This window comes from Vulpes lagopus, chromosome 1, assembly GCF_018345385.1.
Source record: "Vulpes lagopus strain Blue_001 chromosome 1, ASM1834538v1, whole genome shotgun sequence".
NCBI classification, from domain to species: domain Eukaryota; kingdom Metazoa; phylum Chordata; class Mammalia; order Carnivora; family Canidae; genus Vulpes; species Vulpes lagopus.
In genome coordinates, this window is record NC_054824.1 from 74,344,522 (window position 1) to 74,365,822 (window position 21,301).

Below are 21,301 nucleotides of genomic sequence, written 5' to 3' on the forward strand. Positions count from 1 at the left end.
CTTAATGGAGATAAGATTGGCTATGCCTCAAGGAACTAAATAAGTGAAATTTGTTTATATAAGCTCTTTATAAATAGGAAGTATGTTGTGTTCATTTTGTCACTTCTGTATAGTGTCATGTTTGTTAGATGGCCCTTTTGTCAAGGACAAATAGGTAAAAGGAAATTTCATAGGCTGCAACTTACGTATTTTTAATATATTCAAACAAGTTTTCAAGTTAGCCTTTAAAATGATGTGTTAATAACAGAGCTGAAAAATTACCTATATGCTCATGGGGTCAGGGTAAGAGAATCAGGGATGCCTGGGCGGCTCAGTGGTTGAGCGTCCACCTTTGGCTCAGGTCGTGACCCTGGAGTCCTGGGATCGAGTCCCACTTCGGGCTTCCCTGCAGGCCTTCTCCCTCTGCCTGTGTCTCTGCCTCTCTCTCTCTCTCTCTCTCTCTCTCTCTCTCTGTCTCTCATGAATAAATAAATAAAATCTTCAAAAAAAAAAAAAAGGATAAGAGATTCAGCCTTTGTAATAACATTTTTGCTTATATTTCAAGCAGTGCTTGTTTTCATGAGTTTCATGCTTTTTTACTTCATACCTCTTAACACAACTATAATCAGTTTATTTCAGGTCATCAGTTGGGTAATGATTTGTTTAATATTAGCTGCTGAACCATAAGTTTCACAAGAGCTGATAGTACAAGATGTGTATTTTCTTGTATCCCCAGAGCCTTCCATGGTGAATGCACTTGATAAATATTTGTTGGATGAATAAACAGATGTTTATTTTCATTTAATCTGATGCTGGCTATAAGGAAGTTTGGAGCTTTTGAATATGGTTTGGTACTGTAAATTTCCCAAGCCATTTTTATGTAGAACTATGGCTTAAAATTTTTAAAAATATAAAAAAAATTAAAAATCATGTATATTTCAAGAGTAATCCAAAGCTCTCTGTGAAAAAAGGCATATGTATTCTTATGTATAGGAAGAATTTAAATTCTTATCATTAAAATTTGACTTAGATTCATTTTCTTTAAAGATTTTTTTCCGTTTTATTCTTTGTACTTCCTGGCACTCTAATTTAGATTACATTTCAGTTTTCCATTTTTATATCAAAATTTAGAATTTTTATAAAGGTAAAAATAGTTGTTCAGACCATGTGGAGAACAGTAGCCTACAATTATCACCTTATTTAACAAACCTTAAATAAACCAACTGATGTAATAATTTTACAGGCATATGCAAATCAATCAAAAAAGACTGGACCTTTTTTGTGCAAGTATAAACCAACTGGCAATGACATCTGGAGGCAGTGGAATTTTAGGAAAGCCTACACACAACTTCTTCCGCCTTTAGCTAAATGTATTTAAAAGATTTTTCTCCCTTACCTCTTAACAGGAGTCCTGCTTATTCTTTATTCTTTAGTAAACCCCAATTTAATCCCACTTCTGGACAATATTTTTTAGTTTTTGTGAAATTTAAACTGTAGCTATTGATTCAGGCAACTCTGAAGTGTGCAACAGTTATTGTTATGACAAAATGGGACCATTTAATTGCCTTACACATTTTTTGTTGGTCCTGAGAGGAATAACTAGAGATTATAATCTGAGATTTGGATCAAAACAGATCCCAGCATCATTTTTCTGTATTTAACTCTGACTGATCTTGGTAGAACAATCTAATGTATCAAAGTGTTATAAATTTGAAAAAGAAATCAGTTTGAAAGTATTTGGAAAGCTAGAGGAAAAACAAGATGCATACCAATTTTAGGAATTAATTGCTTCATCTATCCTAAATACTGTAAGCAGGATTTTGGAGAGGGGCAGAACAAAAATCATGTCATTTTAGTCTCTTTTCCCAAACTGAAAGGCTACATACAGTATAGAGCCTAAATTCTTTTGATTATACGAACAGTGCCTTATTATATAAGCCTTTTTTATAAAAATATTTTAGAGAACTATAGATGAAACTTGAAACTTCCATATGTATTATTTGTTTTAGTCTCACTTCCATGTTTTTAGGGGAGGAGTTGCATATTTTTATTACCACAGATTAAGCATTGCAGCAGAATTAAAGCAATTATACTTAGTAAAAACTAGCCTGAGTATCTTGAAGTCATTTTCTATTTTATTCACCAATCTGATCAGCCTTTTTTTTCTTTTTTTAAATCACCAAAGTGGGAGTCAGCACGAATTCGGCCTGCCATGTATTTTTATAAATAAAGTTTTATTGGAACACAGATATGCTTATTTATATATTGCCTATGGTTATTTTCAATCTCCTGCAGCACAAAGTTGGATAGTTGCAACACAAAAACATGACCCATAAAGTCTAAAATATGTATTATCTGGCCCTTTTTGTTTTATTTTTTTAAGACTTTATTTATTCATGAGAGAGGCAGAGGGAGTAGCAGGCTCCATGCAGGGAGTTCAATGTGGAACTCAATCCCGGAACTCCAGGATCATGCCCTGAGCCTAAGGTTAAGCCTCAGATGCTTAACCGCTGAGCCATCCAGGCTTCCTGAGAAATACTTCCTAATACAATTTTTAAAAGAGATGAAGGACACTTGGCTGGCTCAGTTGGAAGAGCATGCAACTCTTGATGTTGGGTAGTGAGTTTGAGCCCCATGTTAGGTGGAGAGATTACTTAAAATCTTTTTTTTTTTTTTTTTTAAGGAAGATGAAAATCTATTGGGCAGATATACTTGAGCAAGACGTGTTTCTTTTCAAATAGGAGATTATTAGGCAGTTAGCTGTTGCTAAATAGAGAACAACATGAAATACAACTTTTTTGGCATTTTTATGTTTTTGAGACTTCTAAGTTCATCAGGTGATAGAACATTTTGAACACCACCTAACTGGTAGTGACTACCCAAGCACATAGAAAAATCTTTTGGCAATATCTGCAAGTCATGAAAGAAGTAATGGAGTTGAGCCATGTGGATATCTGAGGCAAGAGCATTCTAGGCAGAGAAATAGTAAATAAAAGACTGAGACCAGAACATGTTTAGGATGTTTGGGGAACAACAGGGAGGTCAGTATGGGCTGACATGCTAAGTGGTAGAAGAATAGTAGAAGGCAGCAGAGGCAGGAATCATTAGGGAATTCTAGAAGAATGAATAGGATAGGGTAAATGCATGATTACTAGGAAACATTGAGAGCCCATTTTAAATTAGTAATGAAGTCCGGTTTCTCTAACCATTTTCTGGTTTAAAAATCAGGCTAAAGTATATTACAGTTGGTAATTTCATACCTACTTGTTATAATTACATAACCATATCTTTAAATCCAAGTTTAAGGTCTCTAAATTTTTAGTGGTTGTTGACTCATCCTTCTACCAGTACAAAGTGACAAGCTGAATGATGATAGAATACCATCTTTTCATAATAAAAGGATGATAAACTTTAACTCAGTATCATGAATCTTGCAAGCAGAAATAGATTCATGAACTAGGTGATCTGTCTGTGTGAAGCAACAAATTTGTACCCATGTTTCTATAATAGGATTATTAATCACTAGATCTATTTTCTGATCCTCCCTTTGTTATTTTAAAATCAAAACTCTGTAATTTAACACCATTAGTGATTTCTTTTAAAATGTACCTGGTTTGAAAAGAAAATGTTACCTGGTTTATTGATACTTGCTTTTGAGATAATTATGACATGGATGTCACATGCAGCTGTGGGTTCAAATAATATTTCCCCCTGTACCAGTTTATATTGAAGGTGTCTTTTGCAGTAACTGTGGCCCAAAAAAGTCATTTGAATCAAGTGAGACTTAAATAATGAAAAATACCTTTATTCTGAAGATACTAGACCCCTGTTGAGTACAGTGATTTTCAAGCAGAGTTTTGATAAATCTACTGTGCTATATTTTTTCTTTCTATAAACATGCAGTAGGCTTGCCAGGTTTCTCTTCTGTTTTCTCCCCTCTTCTTAGATAGCTTCTTTGACATTTGATCAGAGAAACATATCTCATTACAGCATAGTAGATCTTTAAACAAAAGAAATTGGATTAAGAATATTAACTATGCTCTGCAAAAACAAAATATGGTACTTTTTGACCAATAGTGACACAAGAGTAATTACTTTTCCTTGTTATCTAAGATATTAACGAAAGATTTCCTAATTCATGTATTTTATTTTCCCTGAATATGGTATAAATTTATTTAGACCTTATTGAATCTTTGTGTTTATTCTAAGCTCAGTTTATTTCATTCATATAACATGTTAATACAAAATACAATTTATAAGTTATCCTGTAGTATGGTTTCAGTTATCTTTCTTCAGAGTTTCATTTTATGCTATGAAAATCATTTTAATAAATAATTCAGTGAGAAAATATTTTAAATGTATTCAGATAGCCTTGCAAATCTTTTATGTTTGGATCTTACAATGATGTAAAATATCGTTTTTAGTAGCCATTGTGGGTGTTATTCTTAATAGTCCTTCCTCACTCCCAATTTCCCATTAGTCACTAGATAATACCGGTTATATATTTAAAATCTATCTTGATTTGACTACTCATGTACATTTTTACCATCATTACAATTTGATTGAAGCCACTGATGACCTCTCATCTGGATTATCACAGCAGCCTAATTGCCCTTTCTGTCTCTTCCTGTATCAGTCAGGATTCACATGCACATATAAAGAACACTTTAGCTATTTTAAGCAGAATGTAATTTAATAAATGTGGGCTCACTCAGTATACGTTCCTGAGTATATACTCAGTTGGTTACTACAGCTGGATTGGTTATTACCTGTGGCTAAGAAATTGTGTGTGTTGATAAGTCATTTGTTTTTGAAGAGTGTCTCAGCAGGATTTGCCTTCTTCAGGAAGAGGCAGGGGCATTTATTGTTGTATGAATGGCAGTGAAAGAGGGTGGTGCATAGTCATAAATGTTCATGTACAGTGCACATTATGCATGTGACTGTACCTAATAAGGCTTCAGGCCACTTTAATGAAAATCTGTTATGTTTTGAAAGCTGATTTCATAATTCTAAGATCTTAACATTAAATTTAAAATATAAAACGATGAAGAAATTTAATAAGAATCTCTAAAAATGATTGTTAAAACACTTTACCAACAGCTGTCAATTTGATACTGGCATAGAACAAGTACTTTTAAAATATGTACAATCCAATTATTTTACAGGAATTTACAATTTTCTGCAATGTTCTTTGAGACACTGTTAATATTATAGCCTCTGTTGTCATGGAAACAAGTCTCTGAAGGCAGCCTCAGAGGCTAATGATGCCATGGTGTTGCTATGGATAGAAACAACTGAGACTGTTGTTAGTCACATGGTCTTGATTTTAAAAAAAAGTCTTTCGAGCTGATCTTACTGAGTGATACAAATGGAGCAGGAATAGGATGATGGTATAATAGTCACCATTGTCTAATGAAATATGTATATGAGATTTTTCAGATTTAAAAAGCTTATGCTGAATTCCTCCTTGTCTGTAATAACCCAAATATAATGGTTACTGTAATTTGCTACCTCATTATTTATATTAGAATCTAAAGCGTGACATTTTCCAATTTAGAGTCTTCAACTCTCCAGAATTTTACTCTGCGCTTAAAATATCCTCTTACCTCTTCATTTTACTCTTATCAAATCTAACATCTATGCTGTTCTGCATCACTCAGCCTTCATTTGATTACCTATTTTGTTAAGGGCTGTATTTTTGTTTCACATGAACTAAATGAATTATTTTGTTGTTCTATAATTCTTTGTCACCTGAATTAGTTATCAGCTGTGACTAGGAAGTTATACGTATTTGTTTTTGAAGACTTTCTCAACAAGATTTGCCTTTCTTAAGAAACTGGCAGAAGCATATGTTCTTTTGCAAAGTCCTTGCTCATTGTCCTATAGAGATTGGGGTGGATTAAGATGGCATAAGTTGTTTTAGGATTTTTTAAAATGGTATTCAGATCCTTATCTAAAAAAATAGATTTTTAGTTGAGGCTTAGGGCCAAGGTTGCAGTAAGGTTTAAATGTAATATTAGAAGATTTATAGTTTATCATAAAGGGTTTTGGAGAGCAGCTGCCTAGTGGAGGAAGTTTTTGTGCTTGACCTTGAAATTTAATATAAGCATTTAGCTCTGCCTTATTTTTATGTTAAAATAGATTATTAATCGGCTAATATCTGACCCTACTAAAGAGGCATAAGGAAACTTTTGAGGTGATAGATCTATCCGTTACCTTAATTGTAGTGATGGTTTCACAGGTTCATGCATATGTCCAAACTCATGAAGTTGTATACATTGAATATGTGAAGTTCTTTGTATTATACCTCAATAAAGCTGTTTTTAAAAAAGTGAAGTTATAAAAAATAATGATAAACTTCAGGCTTTTTTTTCTTTGATACTTCGGATGACTGCAGCCAGTTATTTTGTAGTGTATCAGTCAATTTGAGTTTGTCTCATGTTCGTGATTGGATTCAAGGTATGCATCTTTGATTGGAATTTCTCAGAAGTGATATGTCCTTATTATATCCTGTCGGGCAGCATGATTTTAATTTGCCCAATTTCTGGTACTGTTAACTTTAAAATAGTATCTGCTAGGCTTCTTCACTATAATTAATAACTGTTTTTAAGAGATACTTGTGTGGGTCATTGTGTCCTATTTAAACTTTCAACCACTGGAATGAAATGGAAGGTTCATTTAGCAACAGTGGAATTTTTACATCTATTGACATTTTTTGAATGCATTTTATTACTATGATGGTTGCCAAATTATGATTTTGTAATTCCATAATTCCTTCTACATCTTTTAGTTGGCATTCTACTATAAGGAAATGCTTTCTCTTTTCATTTATTCTTATAATTATTAAATCAGTATGGACTCTTGGAATCCTGTTTTTATTTAGTGTATGCCATTGTTATCTTTATTTTGAATTATTTTGAATCTCAAATCTCAAATCGGTCTTGACTGATTAAAAACCCTTCAAACTAACTTCTGTGTCTTTGTCATGCCCTCATTATTCCTTGAGCACTTCTATATTTTCTGGTACAGCAGGATATTTTAGGTTTATATTGCACTTGATAAGCTCTAACACTGGAATCAGCCATTTCTCCAAAGACTCCTGCTTTTTGTTTTTTGTTTTTTTATTAAAGAATGGGTATTAAAAAATAAATAAATAAAAAAATAAAAATAAAGAATGGGTATTTAGAAACCATGATCTGAATGCTAGGTGTGTTCATACTATTGATATGTTACTGCCCCCAGATCTTTGTGGGTAGAACTAAGGAATATATGTACATATAAACACACAATTATATCTGTGTTCCTTTGTCTATTTACATATATTGAAAATTATGCATTAATAGTCATACCTCCAGTTGTATTCTAGAACCATAGGTATCGTTGCTAATTTTTTCCCCTTTCTATATTTTGAACTCCTATCTCTGACATGAGGAATCTTGTCCCCATTTATCCTTTATATATGTATTTATTAGATCAAAACCTCCTGTATGTAAGCAATCTCCCATCACCATTGCTCTTGGTGGACACCCACCTTACTCTGCTCAGGCTCCAACAATGACCTTTCTACTCCACTAAGGTCCCTACACTTCATGCTCGATGACTACTCCTGCCACATTTAGGTTCCAACAAAACACATCAGGCTGCTGCCACTTGCTCTGCCCGTATGGACACCTTCCTCATCCTGCTTAGGCTCCAAGCACCCTGAGCTAGACTGCTGTCATCTTTCTACTGCCTGGATATTGACACTCTCCTCACCCTGCTTGGCTTCAGCAATCTGTACCTTCCTGTTCAAGTCTTTATCTCCACCGAGGTCTTAATGATACTCTGTCATTATTGTCTTCTAGAAATGTACTTTTTGTACTTCTCTCAATTATGTCAGTAGTCTGCAATTAATCTTAAGTATTGTTTAAGGTAGAGATGGGATTCATTTCATTTTCAGCGGTTCTTTTATTTTTATTTTTTTAAAGATTTTATTTATTCATAGAGACAGAGAGAGAGAGAGGCAGAGACACAGGCAGAGGGAGAAGCAGGCTCCATGCAGGGAGCCCGATGTGGGAATCGATCCAGGGTCTACAGGATCACGCCCTGGGCTGCAGGCGGCGCTAAACCGCTGCGCCACCGGGGCTGCCCTCGGCGGTTCTTTTAAAACTCCTTTTCTCACACTTTGTTATAAATCTGGAGTCAGAACCTCTGGGTTTTCAAACATTTTTTAAAAGTGATATAAGTATTCCACTGAAATTTAGTTGACGTTTAAGTGCTTTATTTTAAATTCATAATATAGAATTTAAAGATTTTTGTTTTAATGGAAACAATATGTAATTAGTGACTAGAGTCCCAAGCCAGACCTATAGACCCCTTCTTACAGATGATTTTTAATTATTGTATAATACTTAATCTTATGTAATTATAATTATTTATAAATTTAATCATTCCAGTACCTTTGGATATTTAGGATATTTGACATTTCCAGAAGTATAAACAGTGGTCAGTAGAGTGTTTTGAGACTATTAGAACACTGGTTTTTTAAATCATTCACTTAGGGTAGGTTTTCGGAGTTAAGTCTAAGAGCTTAGACATTTTTAAGGTGGTAGATAATTACTGCTAAATTGCTTTTCTAAAAGCTTGTATGAATTTATATATCCAACAGCAATGGGAAAGGATCTGTTTCCATACATTAAAATTGACTTTGAGTTTTTTATTGTGGTAAGATATATATAATATAAAATTTGCCATTTTAACCTTCTTTAATGTATAATTCTGTGGCATTAATTGCATTCACAATATTGCAGCCATCACTATTAGGTTTCCCAAACCTTTTTATCACCTCTGACAGATTCAATAACCATTAAATAATAACTTTCCATGCTCCTTTCTTCTAGCCTGGTAACTGCTATTCTATCTCTATGAATATAACTATTGTAAATATTTCATATAAGGGGAATCATACAGTATTGTCCCTTTATGTCTGATTAATTTCACTTGAAAACATTATGTTTTCAGTATACATCCATGTTGTAGCGTGTGTCAGAATTTCATTCCTCTTTATGGCTGAATAGTATTCATTGTTATGAATATACCACATTTTGTTGGTCCATTTGTCTGTTGATGGACACTTAGGTTGTTTCTACCTTTTTGGCTGTTATAAATAATGCATCAGTGAACATTGTGATGTAACGTATTCACATCCCTGTTTTCAGTTCTTTCGAGTATATATACTCAGGAGTAGAATTGCTGGGTCATATGGTAATACTATGATTAGCTTTTTTGAGGAACGGTCCAACTGTTCTCCATAGCAGTTTACACCATTTTCCATTCCTATCAGCAGTTTTTGAGGATTTTAGGTCTCTGCACCTCCTAACACTTGTTTCTTTCTATTCCTTTTTTTAAATTATTATTACAGTCACCTAGTAGGTGTAAAATGATATATATTGTACATTTATTTGAATTTCTCTAGTGAATAATAATTTGTTGGGTATCTTTTCATGTGCTTATTGGCCATTTGTGTATCTCCTTTAGAGAAATGTCTACTCAAGTCCTTTGCCCATTTTTTAATTGTCTTTTTGTTGTTGAGTTTTAAGAGTTCTTTATATAGTCTGGCTATTTTCTCCCATTTTGTAGGTTGTCTTTGCACTTTCTTGATAAACATCCGTTGGTGCACAAAACATTTTCATTCTGATGAAGTCCATTTCATTTATTCTTGTCACTTACACTTTTGATATGATATTTAAGAATCCACTGTCAAATCCAAGGTCATGAAGATTTACCCCCATGTTTTCTGGTTTTATGAATTCTAAGAGTATGGTGCTAGCATTTAATATTTCAGTTACATATATATTTATATTTATATTTCAGTTATTGATTAATTTCTCATTAGTTTTTGTATATGATGTGAGAGTGGTAATAACTTCCATTTTTTTGCATGTGGGTATCCAGTTGTCCCAACACCATTGTTGAAGAGAATCCATACATTTTTGATAAATTTTGATTGATTTGATAGACCAAGAAGGTCAACATTGTAATGTTATTTTGTATTTCTTTCGTTAGGAAAAGCATAGTTTTGAGTTCAACAGATTTGTTCTTCTGTTTTAAGTCTTTTTAAATGTACCTTGTCCTGTTATCAATTTGATATTAATGTTTTTCTTGTGCATGTAGGACATGTTATTGGTATATAAATGTTTATGAATTAATTCAACTTAGAGATGAGAACAAGTTATGAAACACTTCTTCTGTTTTCCATTTGAATCTTTGTAAAATTAATTGAATCAAGCCAGATAGACTGTAAAACTCAAAGCCTCTTAGTTTCAATTATGTCACTGGAGTTCTTTCTGAATTTTTTTCTAGAATATATCTGGCACATAATAGTTAACTCAGTGACTATTAGTTGTATTAATGACTTTAAAGACAATTGTTTTAAAATATTTATTTATTTGAGAAACAGAATGTGCACGCAGTGGGAGGGGAACAACAGGAGAGAGAGGGAGAAACTTAAACAGGCTCCACACTGAGTGCAGGACTTGATCCCACAACCCTGAGATCACTACCTGAGCTGAGCCAAGGGTTGGCACTTAGCTCTTTGTGCCTCTCAGGCACCACTTTAAAGGCAATTTTAAGGCAGGTTATTACAATTCTTGACAATAGAGGTCAATAGCATAGGTTTTAAAAAATGATAATAGATTCAGTTTTTAAGTCCTTTGAATTTTTTGTGAATTTCTAAGCCTAGGTTGCCTGCCTGATGGGCTTATAAAATTGCTTTTGATTCCTTGACTGCAAGGAGGAAATTATTCTGAATACTGGAAAAATATTTTGTAGTCTATGAAGTGAGTGTTTTGTCTCCTAGAGGAGAAATATTCTAAGTCATTATCTTTTATTATTTTCATTTAAACATAAAAGTAGTCATTCATTTGAATTACAGTTACTAAAATTATTAATGGTATAGTTTCTAAAATTTCTGGAGAGCATTTTCTCATTTACATTGAAGTAACAATATTTTACCTACTTCTCAATTTTATTTCTAAAAACTATAATTTATGACAAAAATTTCTGTTCTGTGTTTTTCTTTTATTTGGTATTTTTCCTGATTTTTTGTCGTTGATGATTTTTAGCCAACAGAAGCTGTACCTCCCTCTTCTCCCACTGTCCCTGTGATCCCTGTCCTGCCAGTCCCTGCTGAGAATACTGTCATCCTACCCACCATACCACAGGTTTTTATTAGTTTCTTTTTTCTTTATAAAAATTTCATTTGCTTTTAATATTTCATTTGTATTCTTTTCAAACTGTTTTAACTATTTCTTTGTTAGATTTAGTGATTGAGCTTCACTGGGGTTTTTAGGGAATTAAGTATTTGGGATTTAATATAAAATGGGTTCAATATGTGCCACTTTTTAGGTTAACTGAAATAGTACATATTCTAAACTTCATAATGAACCTCCTTAGACTGCTTACCATGCCTTTTGTACATGTAAATCTGTTTGAACCAGTTTTTAGTTGCTTTAGGAAATTTTGTTTAATTTCTAAAGATAATAAAAATCTTGTCATATACTGGATGTGTCATTTATGTAACTTTTTATCTCCCAATATATATTTATCTTCTTGGAAATATTTTTCTATCATTTGATTAGAAAATACATTTATTAGTTAAAAATAAGAGCCTGTATGTGTAAAGTATTTGGAAGCTCTTTGTGCTATCTCTGTAACTTTTCTGTAAATCTAAAATTATTCTAAAATAAAAAGTTTATTTTAAAAAAGGTTACATGTATGTATACATACACGCATACTGGAATATTAATATCAAAAAGAATGAAATCTTGCCATTTGCAACAATATGGTTGGAGCTAGAGTACATTATGCTAAGTGAAATAAGTCAGAAAAAGACATACCATATGATTTCACTCCTATGTAGAATTTAAGAAATAAGAGAGATGAACATATGAAGGGGTGGGGGAAGAGAGGGGGGGGGAAAAAAACCATGTGAGATTCTTTTTTTTTTTTTTTTTTTAACATGAGATTCTTAAAGATAGAGAACAAACTGAAGGTTGATGGAAGGAGGTGGGTGGGGGATGGGCTAGATGGGTATGATTATTAAGGGTAGCACTTGTTATGATGAGCACTGGGTATTATATGTAAGTGATTAATCACTGAATTTTACTCCTGAAACCAATACTGTACTGTATATTAACAAGTAGAATTTAAATACAAATTTGAAAAAAAATTAAAAGGTAACATGTGACAATCAAAAAATAAAATGAAATGCTAGACACTTGTCAGAGATTCTGTAGTTTCAGAGCTTCAGTAGTTCCAAGGGATGACTTATTAAGACATTAACTACCCTATCCTACCCTACCCTAGTTGATAGGGTAGTTAATGATAGTATTATCAAAATCAAAATAATGATAGTATTTTTGCATATAACAACTCAGATCTCTGTTGTAAACAATCTCAGTCTCATTTAAAGTATAAATAAATCCATCTTTAGCTATTTTTACTATTACTGATCTGTGCATAAGATATAAATAAAAATAGTATGAATATTACGTAAGTTCCATTGGGAGTAAAATGAGATATCAATTGTGATTACTTTCTCAATGCCTTTCCCCTCTCCTAAAAATGAAAATCAATAGGAACATTATACAAAATAGGATTCTAGAGGAAATTACAGATCCTATACTAAGACTTCAGTATATGTTATTATATTACTACTTCCACATAATCTTTCGCCATTTATGAAAATCATTAAAAGTTAATCATTGAAAGCCAACAAGAACTGAATAGATCCAGAGAAGAAATTCAATTTATAAGTAAAATACAATTCTAAGTAAGTAGCCTGTGTGTTTTGGTAATATTATAATAACATAATATCTCTCCAAGCATCTAGGATTTAGTAGTACAATATTTTTTTTAAGTAGGGGATTTGGAGGTTTATTCTACTCTCATTTCAATTAATCGTTTAATGTTCAAATAGTTTCCTAAAATCCTTTGGAATTTTGTAGTAGTTTCTGTTCTTGTATTCCATAAGGAACCTCTTCTGACTTCCTTACTCCAGGCATCCCTTAACAACATCACACTAGATTTGGAAATTGTTCAGACATTACATAGCCTTGTAGTTATAAGTGAGAGGTCTTAGAGGTAGATTGATCTGGTTTGGAATTCCTGTCCTCTACCAGCTGTGTAACTCTGAGCGGTTTCCTTAACCACTCTGAGCTGTTAACTCATCTGTATCACTGAAGATGATAGTACTAGTTTGAGATGTTGGAAGAATAATAACATATGTGTAACTGGCACATGATGACCTTGGCTATTCATATTATTAGTGTTATCTCATATTTCGTTGAGACAGTAAGCCAGGAAACCAGTTAGAAGAACAAATGAAGATATGTCCACAAGAGAAAGGCTTATTTATTCTACTTTGCCTCATTTTAAGTTTTAGATACACTATGAAAGTCCATGCAGGGTAGATTAATGACTTACGTTGTATAATGTGAAAAGCCTATAGTTGTGCCTCATTTTCCAGAATCAGTAAAGTGTGTTCTGATTCATCAAGTATAACATGGACATACTGATCAAAATATTATCCTCAAATAAATTTGAAAGCCGTACTTAATATATAACCCAACTTTAACATTTTAAATGGAAATAATTTTTCTTCTAAATATCTACTACTGTACATTTTAGATGCATCAAGATGTAATAGAAGTTGAAGGCATAAGATTTGGAATCTAGTCTTACCTTTGCAATTCAAACAAGTTATTTAATTCTACATTTTATACTCCTTCATCAGTTGAAGTGGGGGATAATGCCTCCCTGACTATTTGAAAATGAGTTTGAGATTAGGCAAATTAGACAGACAGCCTATTTAAAGGTCTATTTATTTGTCTAATTATTTGTAGAAATTGTATACAGTGTTTTTTTATACTTTTATACTTCATACTTTTTATACGTTTTTATTGATCCTTTATGTTTTATGAAAGCCCTCCACAATAGGATTTACACTTCTTACAGCGGTACAGAAAAAGGCATAATGGCTGCTTGAAATTGCACGAAGAGCATAGACTTTATAATGAGACCTGACTGCCTCTTCCTGGTCTCACTCCTTTCTGGCTGTGTGATACTGGAGAAATGACTCAGCGTCTCATAGTCCCATTTCTCCACATAGATACTGACCTATTAAATGTCTTTTTTCACCTCAGAGTAAATCCTATGCTTTAAAACCCAGGTGCATTAGACCTCTGTTTCTACCAATTGTGGGGATTTATGGGGATTTATGTTATGTAATTAAGGTATTGTTGAAAATGCTTTATAACTAATTTGTGCCTGTAAAAATCTTTGCACATACTCACATACATAGGTGCTTTGGAGGGATTGGTGTTCATTCAGTTTTTTGTTAATTGTTCTAATCATGTAGCTACTAAGATGAATATAACATTGTCCTTGTCCTCTGGGAGCCTACTGCCTATGCAAGAGACAAGTTAAACAACTCCCACAGACGTAGAAGTAGTTAAACATTAGGGGTTACCCAGTGCTTTTGTACTATTTAAGTTTCACAAAACATCTGAGTATTGAATCTCAAATCATTTGATCATTAGTCTATCTAAAGTATGACTTGATATATTTTCATTTTACTGGCAATCTTAAACAGAGGAGCATACTTAAAGTTACCTTAATGAGCCTTTTCAACCATACCCTAATATCTGACTGTGGTGCCCTTATTCTATTTCTATTTTGAGGTTTTTTTGTTTTGTTTATTTTACATTATTTTCAAATCATTTCAGACTTAAGAAAATTTCAGTAATAGTTTCCCATATACCTTTACCAGATCCCCCAATTCTTAATATTTTTACCTACTATATTTGCTTTACCATTTTTCTTTCTATGTAATTAGTTTTTATGAATCGTTTCTTTTTTACATTTTTAAAAAATTTTATTTATTTATTTGTAAGAGACACAGAGGGAGAGGTGGAGACACAGGCAGAGGGAGAAACAGGCTCCTGCCGGGGAGCCTGATGTGGGACTCAATCCCAGGATTGCAAGATCACAACCTGAGCCAAAGGCAGATGCTCAACCAGTGAGCCACCCAGGTGTCCCTATGAATCATTTCAAAAGAAGTTTCTGTCATGCCTCTTTTACCTCTAAATACAAACATTTTATAACACTAAATATTTTTCCTAAGAACAAAAACATTACCATAATACAGTGAACTATATCAGAAAATGAATATTAACATAAAACTAGTATCAGATTAATCTGCAGACCTTAATTATATTTTGCCAATTGCCCCAATAATGTTCTTTATGGGAAAAACAAAAATAGGTCCTTTGGCCAGTCCAGGATTTCACATTGCCTTCAGTCTCTTTTAATCTGGAGTAGCCCCACAGACTGTCTCTCATGAATGTGGCATTTTAGAAGAAAGCAAGCTAGTTATTTTGTAGAATATGTTTCAGTTTGTCTTTGATGCATTGGCGTAATTGTTTTGAGGTCATACATGTTTTCCAATTGTTTTTTAGTTGTGGCAAAATACACATAATGTAAAAATTTACCTTCTTAGAAACCATTTTTAAGTTTACATATCAGTGATATTTTTTCTAAAGATTTTATTTATTTATTAGAGAGCAAGAGGGAGCCACAGGGACAGAAGAAGCAAGCTCCTCCCAATCAAGCAGAAAGCCCATATAAGGCTCAATCTCAGGACCCCAGGATCATGGCCTGAGCTGAAGGCAGATGATTATTAGCCAACTGGGCCACCTAAGCACCCCTCCATATCAGTGGTATTAAGTACATTCATATTGTTGTGCAACCATCACTGTCACCCATTTACAGAATTCTTTTCATCTTTCATATTTGAAAAACTCACTGCAAACATTGTACTCAGTGGTGAAAGACTGCAAGCATTTTAATCTGCAGGACTCTCTTTAGCAAAGAATTTTTTTCAGGGCATCTGTACTGGTAATGAACCCACCCTCCACCCTGCCAGCTTTGTTTATCTGGGAATATCTTAATTCCTCCATCATATTTGAAGGGCACTATTACCGGATACAGGGTTCTTGGTTGACAGCATTTTCTTCTTTTGGTATTTTAAATGTGTATCGATACACTGCTTTCTCACTTCCAGAGTTTCTAAGAAACCTGTTGATAATCTTATTAAAAATCCCTTGTATGTAATGAGTCACTTTTTTCTCTCTGCTCTCAAAATTGTCTTTGTCTTTCAACAGTTTGATAATAGTGTGTCTCAGTGTGAATCTCCTTGAGTTCATCCTACCATGGGTTTGTTGAGCTTCTTGGATGTTTGTATTTAAGTGTTGTTGTGTTTATCAAATTTGGGAATGTTTTGGTCATTATTTCTTCAGCTGTTTTCTCTGCTCCTTGATCTCTCTTCTGGGACTCCCATGATGTTTGCGTTGGTCTGTTTCATGGTGATCCAAGTTCCCTTAGTGTCTTGTCATTTTTCTTTAGTTCTTTTTTTCTATTCTGAGACTTAATCATTTCCATTGTCCTGTCTTCAAGTTTGTTAATTCTTCTGCCCACTCAAATCTGCCTTTGAGTTGCTTTAGTGAATTTTTCATTTCATTTATTGAACTTTTCCACTCCAGAATTTCCTTTTGGTTTTCTATCTTTCATTGATTTTTCTATTCTTCTGTAAATTTTCCCTTTTTTTTTTCATTTTGTTTGTCTATCTTCTTTAGTTCTTTGAACATCTTTAATATGGTTGTTTCAAAGTCTTTGTCTAGTAGATTATACCAGGTTTTTAAATTTTTTTTTTATTTTTTATTATTTTTTTTACCAGGTTTTTTTTAAAAGGCAAGTTTCCTTTTTTTCCCTTTTTTTCTTCCTTTGAATAAACCACACTTTACTGTTTCTTTGCATGCCTTTGGATTTCTTTACTGAAAACTGGATGTTTTACCCTTATGATGCTATAACTCTGGAAATCAGATCCTTCCCCTTTCCTAAGGTGCTGTTTTTTATTTTTACTTTTTTGTTGTTTGGGGGGATTTTTAATTGTTGTAGACTATCTCTCTGCCAAGAATCAGTCTGCAGTATAAACTTAAGGTCTTCCTCAGGCCTTTATTGGGGGGCATGCACAGTCATATTCTAATTTCCCTTGTACATGTGACTGCTTTTGAATATCTTAGGTTTCAGTGTCTAACTCTCAAAGGGAAAAAGAAAAATGAAATGGTGGGAGTAGTAGATGCTTGCCCTCTGGAAGTCACTGCAACCAGAGGGAGAGGGACTTGTATCAATTATGGGCAGCTCAATAATGGCCATGGTCTCTTTGTCTGTACCTCTGTGATCAGAAGCTGCAATGATCCCCTATATTTGGAGGATAATTTTTTTGTTTTTGCGTTTTTTTTGGTCTTCCTGGCTTGTGCAAGTTTTGTGCCAGCTGCTCCAAGAACGCTTGCCCAGCTAGCTGTTACAGGGCAGAGGAGTGGGAGTTCGATAGCTGCTATTGTGCCAAGAGCTGAAATTGACTGAATTAACCACAGTTTATCATCTAGTATTTCCCATGGAAGTTGCAAGCCTTCAATAGACTAGTCTGAAATTCAGCAGAATTCCAAAATAGATAAATCACATAGATTCTGGCAATGCGGTTATTGTCTAGGTGACGAATTTGTGGAGCTTCCTTTTCTGCCATCTTTCTAGAATCCATCCTTTTTGTTTTTATATTTGCTCTTACATTGATTCCCTACATGATAGCATTTAACTTTAAATGCAGTGTGTCTCAAATTAGAATCCAGGATGTGTTCTCTGGGGTTTGTGAGTTCTTCATATGAAAAACACTTGTTTATAATTTAGTAGGGAAGAAGGAGACAGACATTAAACAAATAACATAATGAAACTTTGATAAATGGTAAGAAGGAGAAATACAATGCACAGCATAAAAGCATTTTCTAAACTCCTAACTTTGGCCCGTTTTTAAATAACTGGATTTTAGAATCATTTTATGTTTTGTGGTTGTTTTTTTTTTTATAATACTGCTTTCTGAAATTCTTTAAGGATGCTGCAGTGTGTTACAGCCATAATCCCTATGAGGCCCATTATTAATAAAATAGAATAGTAAAAGTTGGATGAGCAAAATTATGTTTGTCTTCTTTTAAAAAAAAAAAGATTTTATTTATTCATGAGAAACACAGAGAGAGAGAATGAGAGAGAGAGAGAGAGAGGCAGAGACACAGACAGAGGGAGAAGCAGGCCCCACGCAGGGAGCCCGATGTGGGACTCGATCCCGGGTCTCCCTGGGCTGAAGGCAGCACTAAACTGCTGAGCCACCTGGGCTGCCCTGTTTAAGTCTTCTTATTGATATTTGGTCAAATTCTTTAGGGGTTCGTTAGTTCCTCTTTCTGGAATATCCCTGTCCCTTTGCTAACCCCTGCCCATAAATCTGATTGTATTATAGGATTTCATTATTGTTCTAGCTGAAACATACACAATGGTAAATATATGATAATAGATTAACAGTAGATTTCCGTGGTTTACAATAAATTTTCTTTTGTATTTGCTGAATCATCACATAGACCTCTTAGGTGAAGGCATATGTTGCTGTCTCTTTATAGATGGAGAAAATGAGTTTCAGTAATGCTTGTGACTTACCTATATACTATATAGTCAGTTACTGAATAGTACAGTGAGGTAGACGCAGCACTAGAACCAAGTCATTCAGTAGGTGTCACTTGAAGCAAGGTTCAGGGAGAGAGGTTTTTTCATTTGAAGTAACTTTCAAGTAGATTCTTCTCAAGTCCTGTTGTTTGACTGACTCCTAAGCAGAGCTGATAATTTCATGTCACCTGTTCTGCTACCTACTGTCCCAATTACAAATCCCAAGGTCTTAAACTAGCCAGATGTTCAACTGTTTCTGATTTTAGTGCTCTTTACCTCAGCTATTTGAGGGTAGTGCTTTCTGTGGGCAGATCTTTCTGCGTCTCTCTTCTTTAGAACTAAGTAGCCTAAATAGCTTTGTTGCTAGGGCGCTTTTTTTTTTTTTCTGAATTATGTATCATATCCTCCAAACCCATTCGAATTGTTCTATCCATTTACTTCCTACCTCCTCCGAATTGGAGAACTAGGGAGTATTACTTTGTCAGATACCATTTCTGTATTTTGTAATATAAGAACTTAGAAAATCACAAGCTTTTAAGTATAGTTTATTCCAAGTCAAATGTTCTGATTTGCTAACTAAATGTTCTGACTGCTAACACAGTCTTAAATATTTTTATCTTTATTTTAGGCAGCTAAACCTGAAACAGTTAGATCATGCCACTTGAGCTTCATATAAATAAATAAATTTATTATGAAAATTTTCAAAAATACATAGGGTAGAGGGAGTAGTACAGTGAACTCCTCCCATGTATACTTATCACCGAACTACAATCATTAACTCATGTGCATTCTTAAGATCCATAATACCTCCCATTCCTGACCTCTCATGGCCATTATTTTGTTTTGAAGTAGATTTAATGCTTTATATTATTTTATTTGCCTATATTTCAATGTCAAATAGACTTCTTATTTGACTAGAATCAAAAGATAACTTCTATACAATTATGATAAAAAAAAAAACTTTTTCCACTGTATGTTTGGTAATAAATGGCAAAGGGAACCCAAAGACTTCATTGCCATAATTTTCAAGGAATATAACTTGCTTTGTAACTTTAAGTACCCATTCCTTTCTTGCCGTCCTCTGTAATTGCTTAAACAAAATAAAGTGAAGTTGTGCCATTAATTTTTATAATGATGTGACAAAACATGAGAGACTCCTAACTCTGGGAAGCGAACAAGGGGTAGTGGAAGGTGAGGTGGGCAAGGGGATGCAGTGACGGTGTCCGGCCCTGAGGGGACACTTGAGGGGATGAGCACTGGGTATTGTACTATATGTTGGCAAATCGAACTCCAATAAAAAAATATATATATTTTTTTTATTTAAAAAAAGAAAAGACTTCTAGGAAATGGAAGTTCATAGAGCCTGAATCTAGCTCACTTTTCCCCCACCAAGAGCAGAGTCCATTAAACCTTGTTCCACTTTATGTATGTTAAATAGAGTCGGGTAGATCTGTGGACATTTTATCAGCACCAAAAATCCCCCATGCCATCAGAATCAGAAGACCCTGAGTTTAAAATGACCCAGAAAAGGGTCTTAAAAAGTATATATTAGGACACTTGGGGGTGGCTATATATTAGGATACATGGGGGTGGCTCAGTGGTTGGGTGTCTATCCCAGGGTCCTGGGATTGAGTTCCACATCAGGCTCCCCCCAGGGAGCCTGCTTCTCCCTCTGCTTATGTCTCTGCCTCTGTGTGTGTCTCATGAATAAATAAACATCTTTAAAAAAATTTTTTTTAAATTTTTTAATGATGTGAGATATTATCAGTTTGAGGAATCTATAGATCATTGAATAATTTCAGATATTCATAAAATGTCAGATGTAAGTTGACTAATTTTACTTAAATAATCTTACAAATAGTATTTATGTTAATTGAATTTAAATTAAAAAAATTTTTAAAGCAATATTTGTATTTATTAGGTTCAGTTTTCACTAAATCATTTGAAGATAGATTATTACATTCAAAGGTAGGACCTGCATATAAAGTAGTTAATGTCATGTTTGTATATAATATTCTCATTTTTAACCTGCTGCTTCATGTAGCCTAAATGCATATAATTATTTAACCATGCAACTGTTTTGTCTTTAAGCATTTTATAGTATCATCCAGGTTTAATACTTTGCTAAAAATAGTGTAAAACACTTGAACCTTTTAGAAAAGCCCATACACTTCAAGAAAATTGTTATTTTGTATATGTTTCTTTCATACCATTATTTTTTTATACCGTTTTTATGTGTAATTCCTTAGTTAGTTGGAATAGCAGAACTTATTAATGTTTATAAACATTTCTCCTAAAATTCCTTTAAAGGACAGTCTTTTTTTTGATTCTCTGAAAATGTCTTTTGATATGGTACTTTCATACTCTTAAATACACAGGAGAAAGATAATTTTGAGGGGGATCACATCACTTTTCTGATATGTTCATAGTATGTTCTGATACGTTTTTTATTTGATATTTATTATATTTTATTCTTCAAATTTAATTTCACCTATATAATAACTTTCCAGTTTAACCAGAAGACTAAGCTTCTTTCAATCCATACTTAATCAGACATGTATTATTCTACTTGTTTTTTTGTTTTGCTTTTTTTTTTCTTTTTTTTTTTTTTTGAGCATTGTTATTCTGTGAGTTGTCTAGAATAAAAGGTAGAGAGCAGTAATTGGAGCTGAAAATAGAATTTGTTTCTGGGAGATAAAAGATTGGAATCTTTTCCATGGTATCCTTGAGAATAGAT

The 21,301-nt window shown here is 33.5% G+C and overlaps 1 protein-coding gene across 15 annotated transcripts in view; it reads left to right on the top strand.

The window, feature by feature from the left end:
- The window catches only part of DLG1 (discs large MAGUK scaffold protein 1), a 232,396-nt gene that overhangs the window by 106,206 nt on the left and 104,889 nt on the right, over window positions 1-21,301 (top strand). For 9 of the 15 annotated variants that reach the window (XM_041748422.1, XM_041748253.1, XM_041748574.1 and 6 more), the window contains one exon: window positions 11,082-11,180. The exons of the other annotated variants lie outside the window; for them this stretch is intronic. In XM_041748422.1, coding sequence (XP_041604356.1) covers window positions 11,082-11,180 — 99 coding nt within the window. The remainder of the gene's footprint in view (window positions 1-11,081; window positions 11,181-21,301) is intronic. 15 annotated transcript variants of the gene reach the window in all.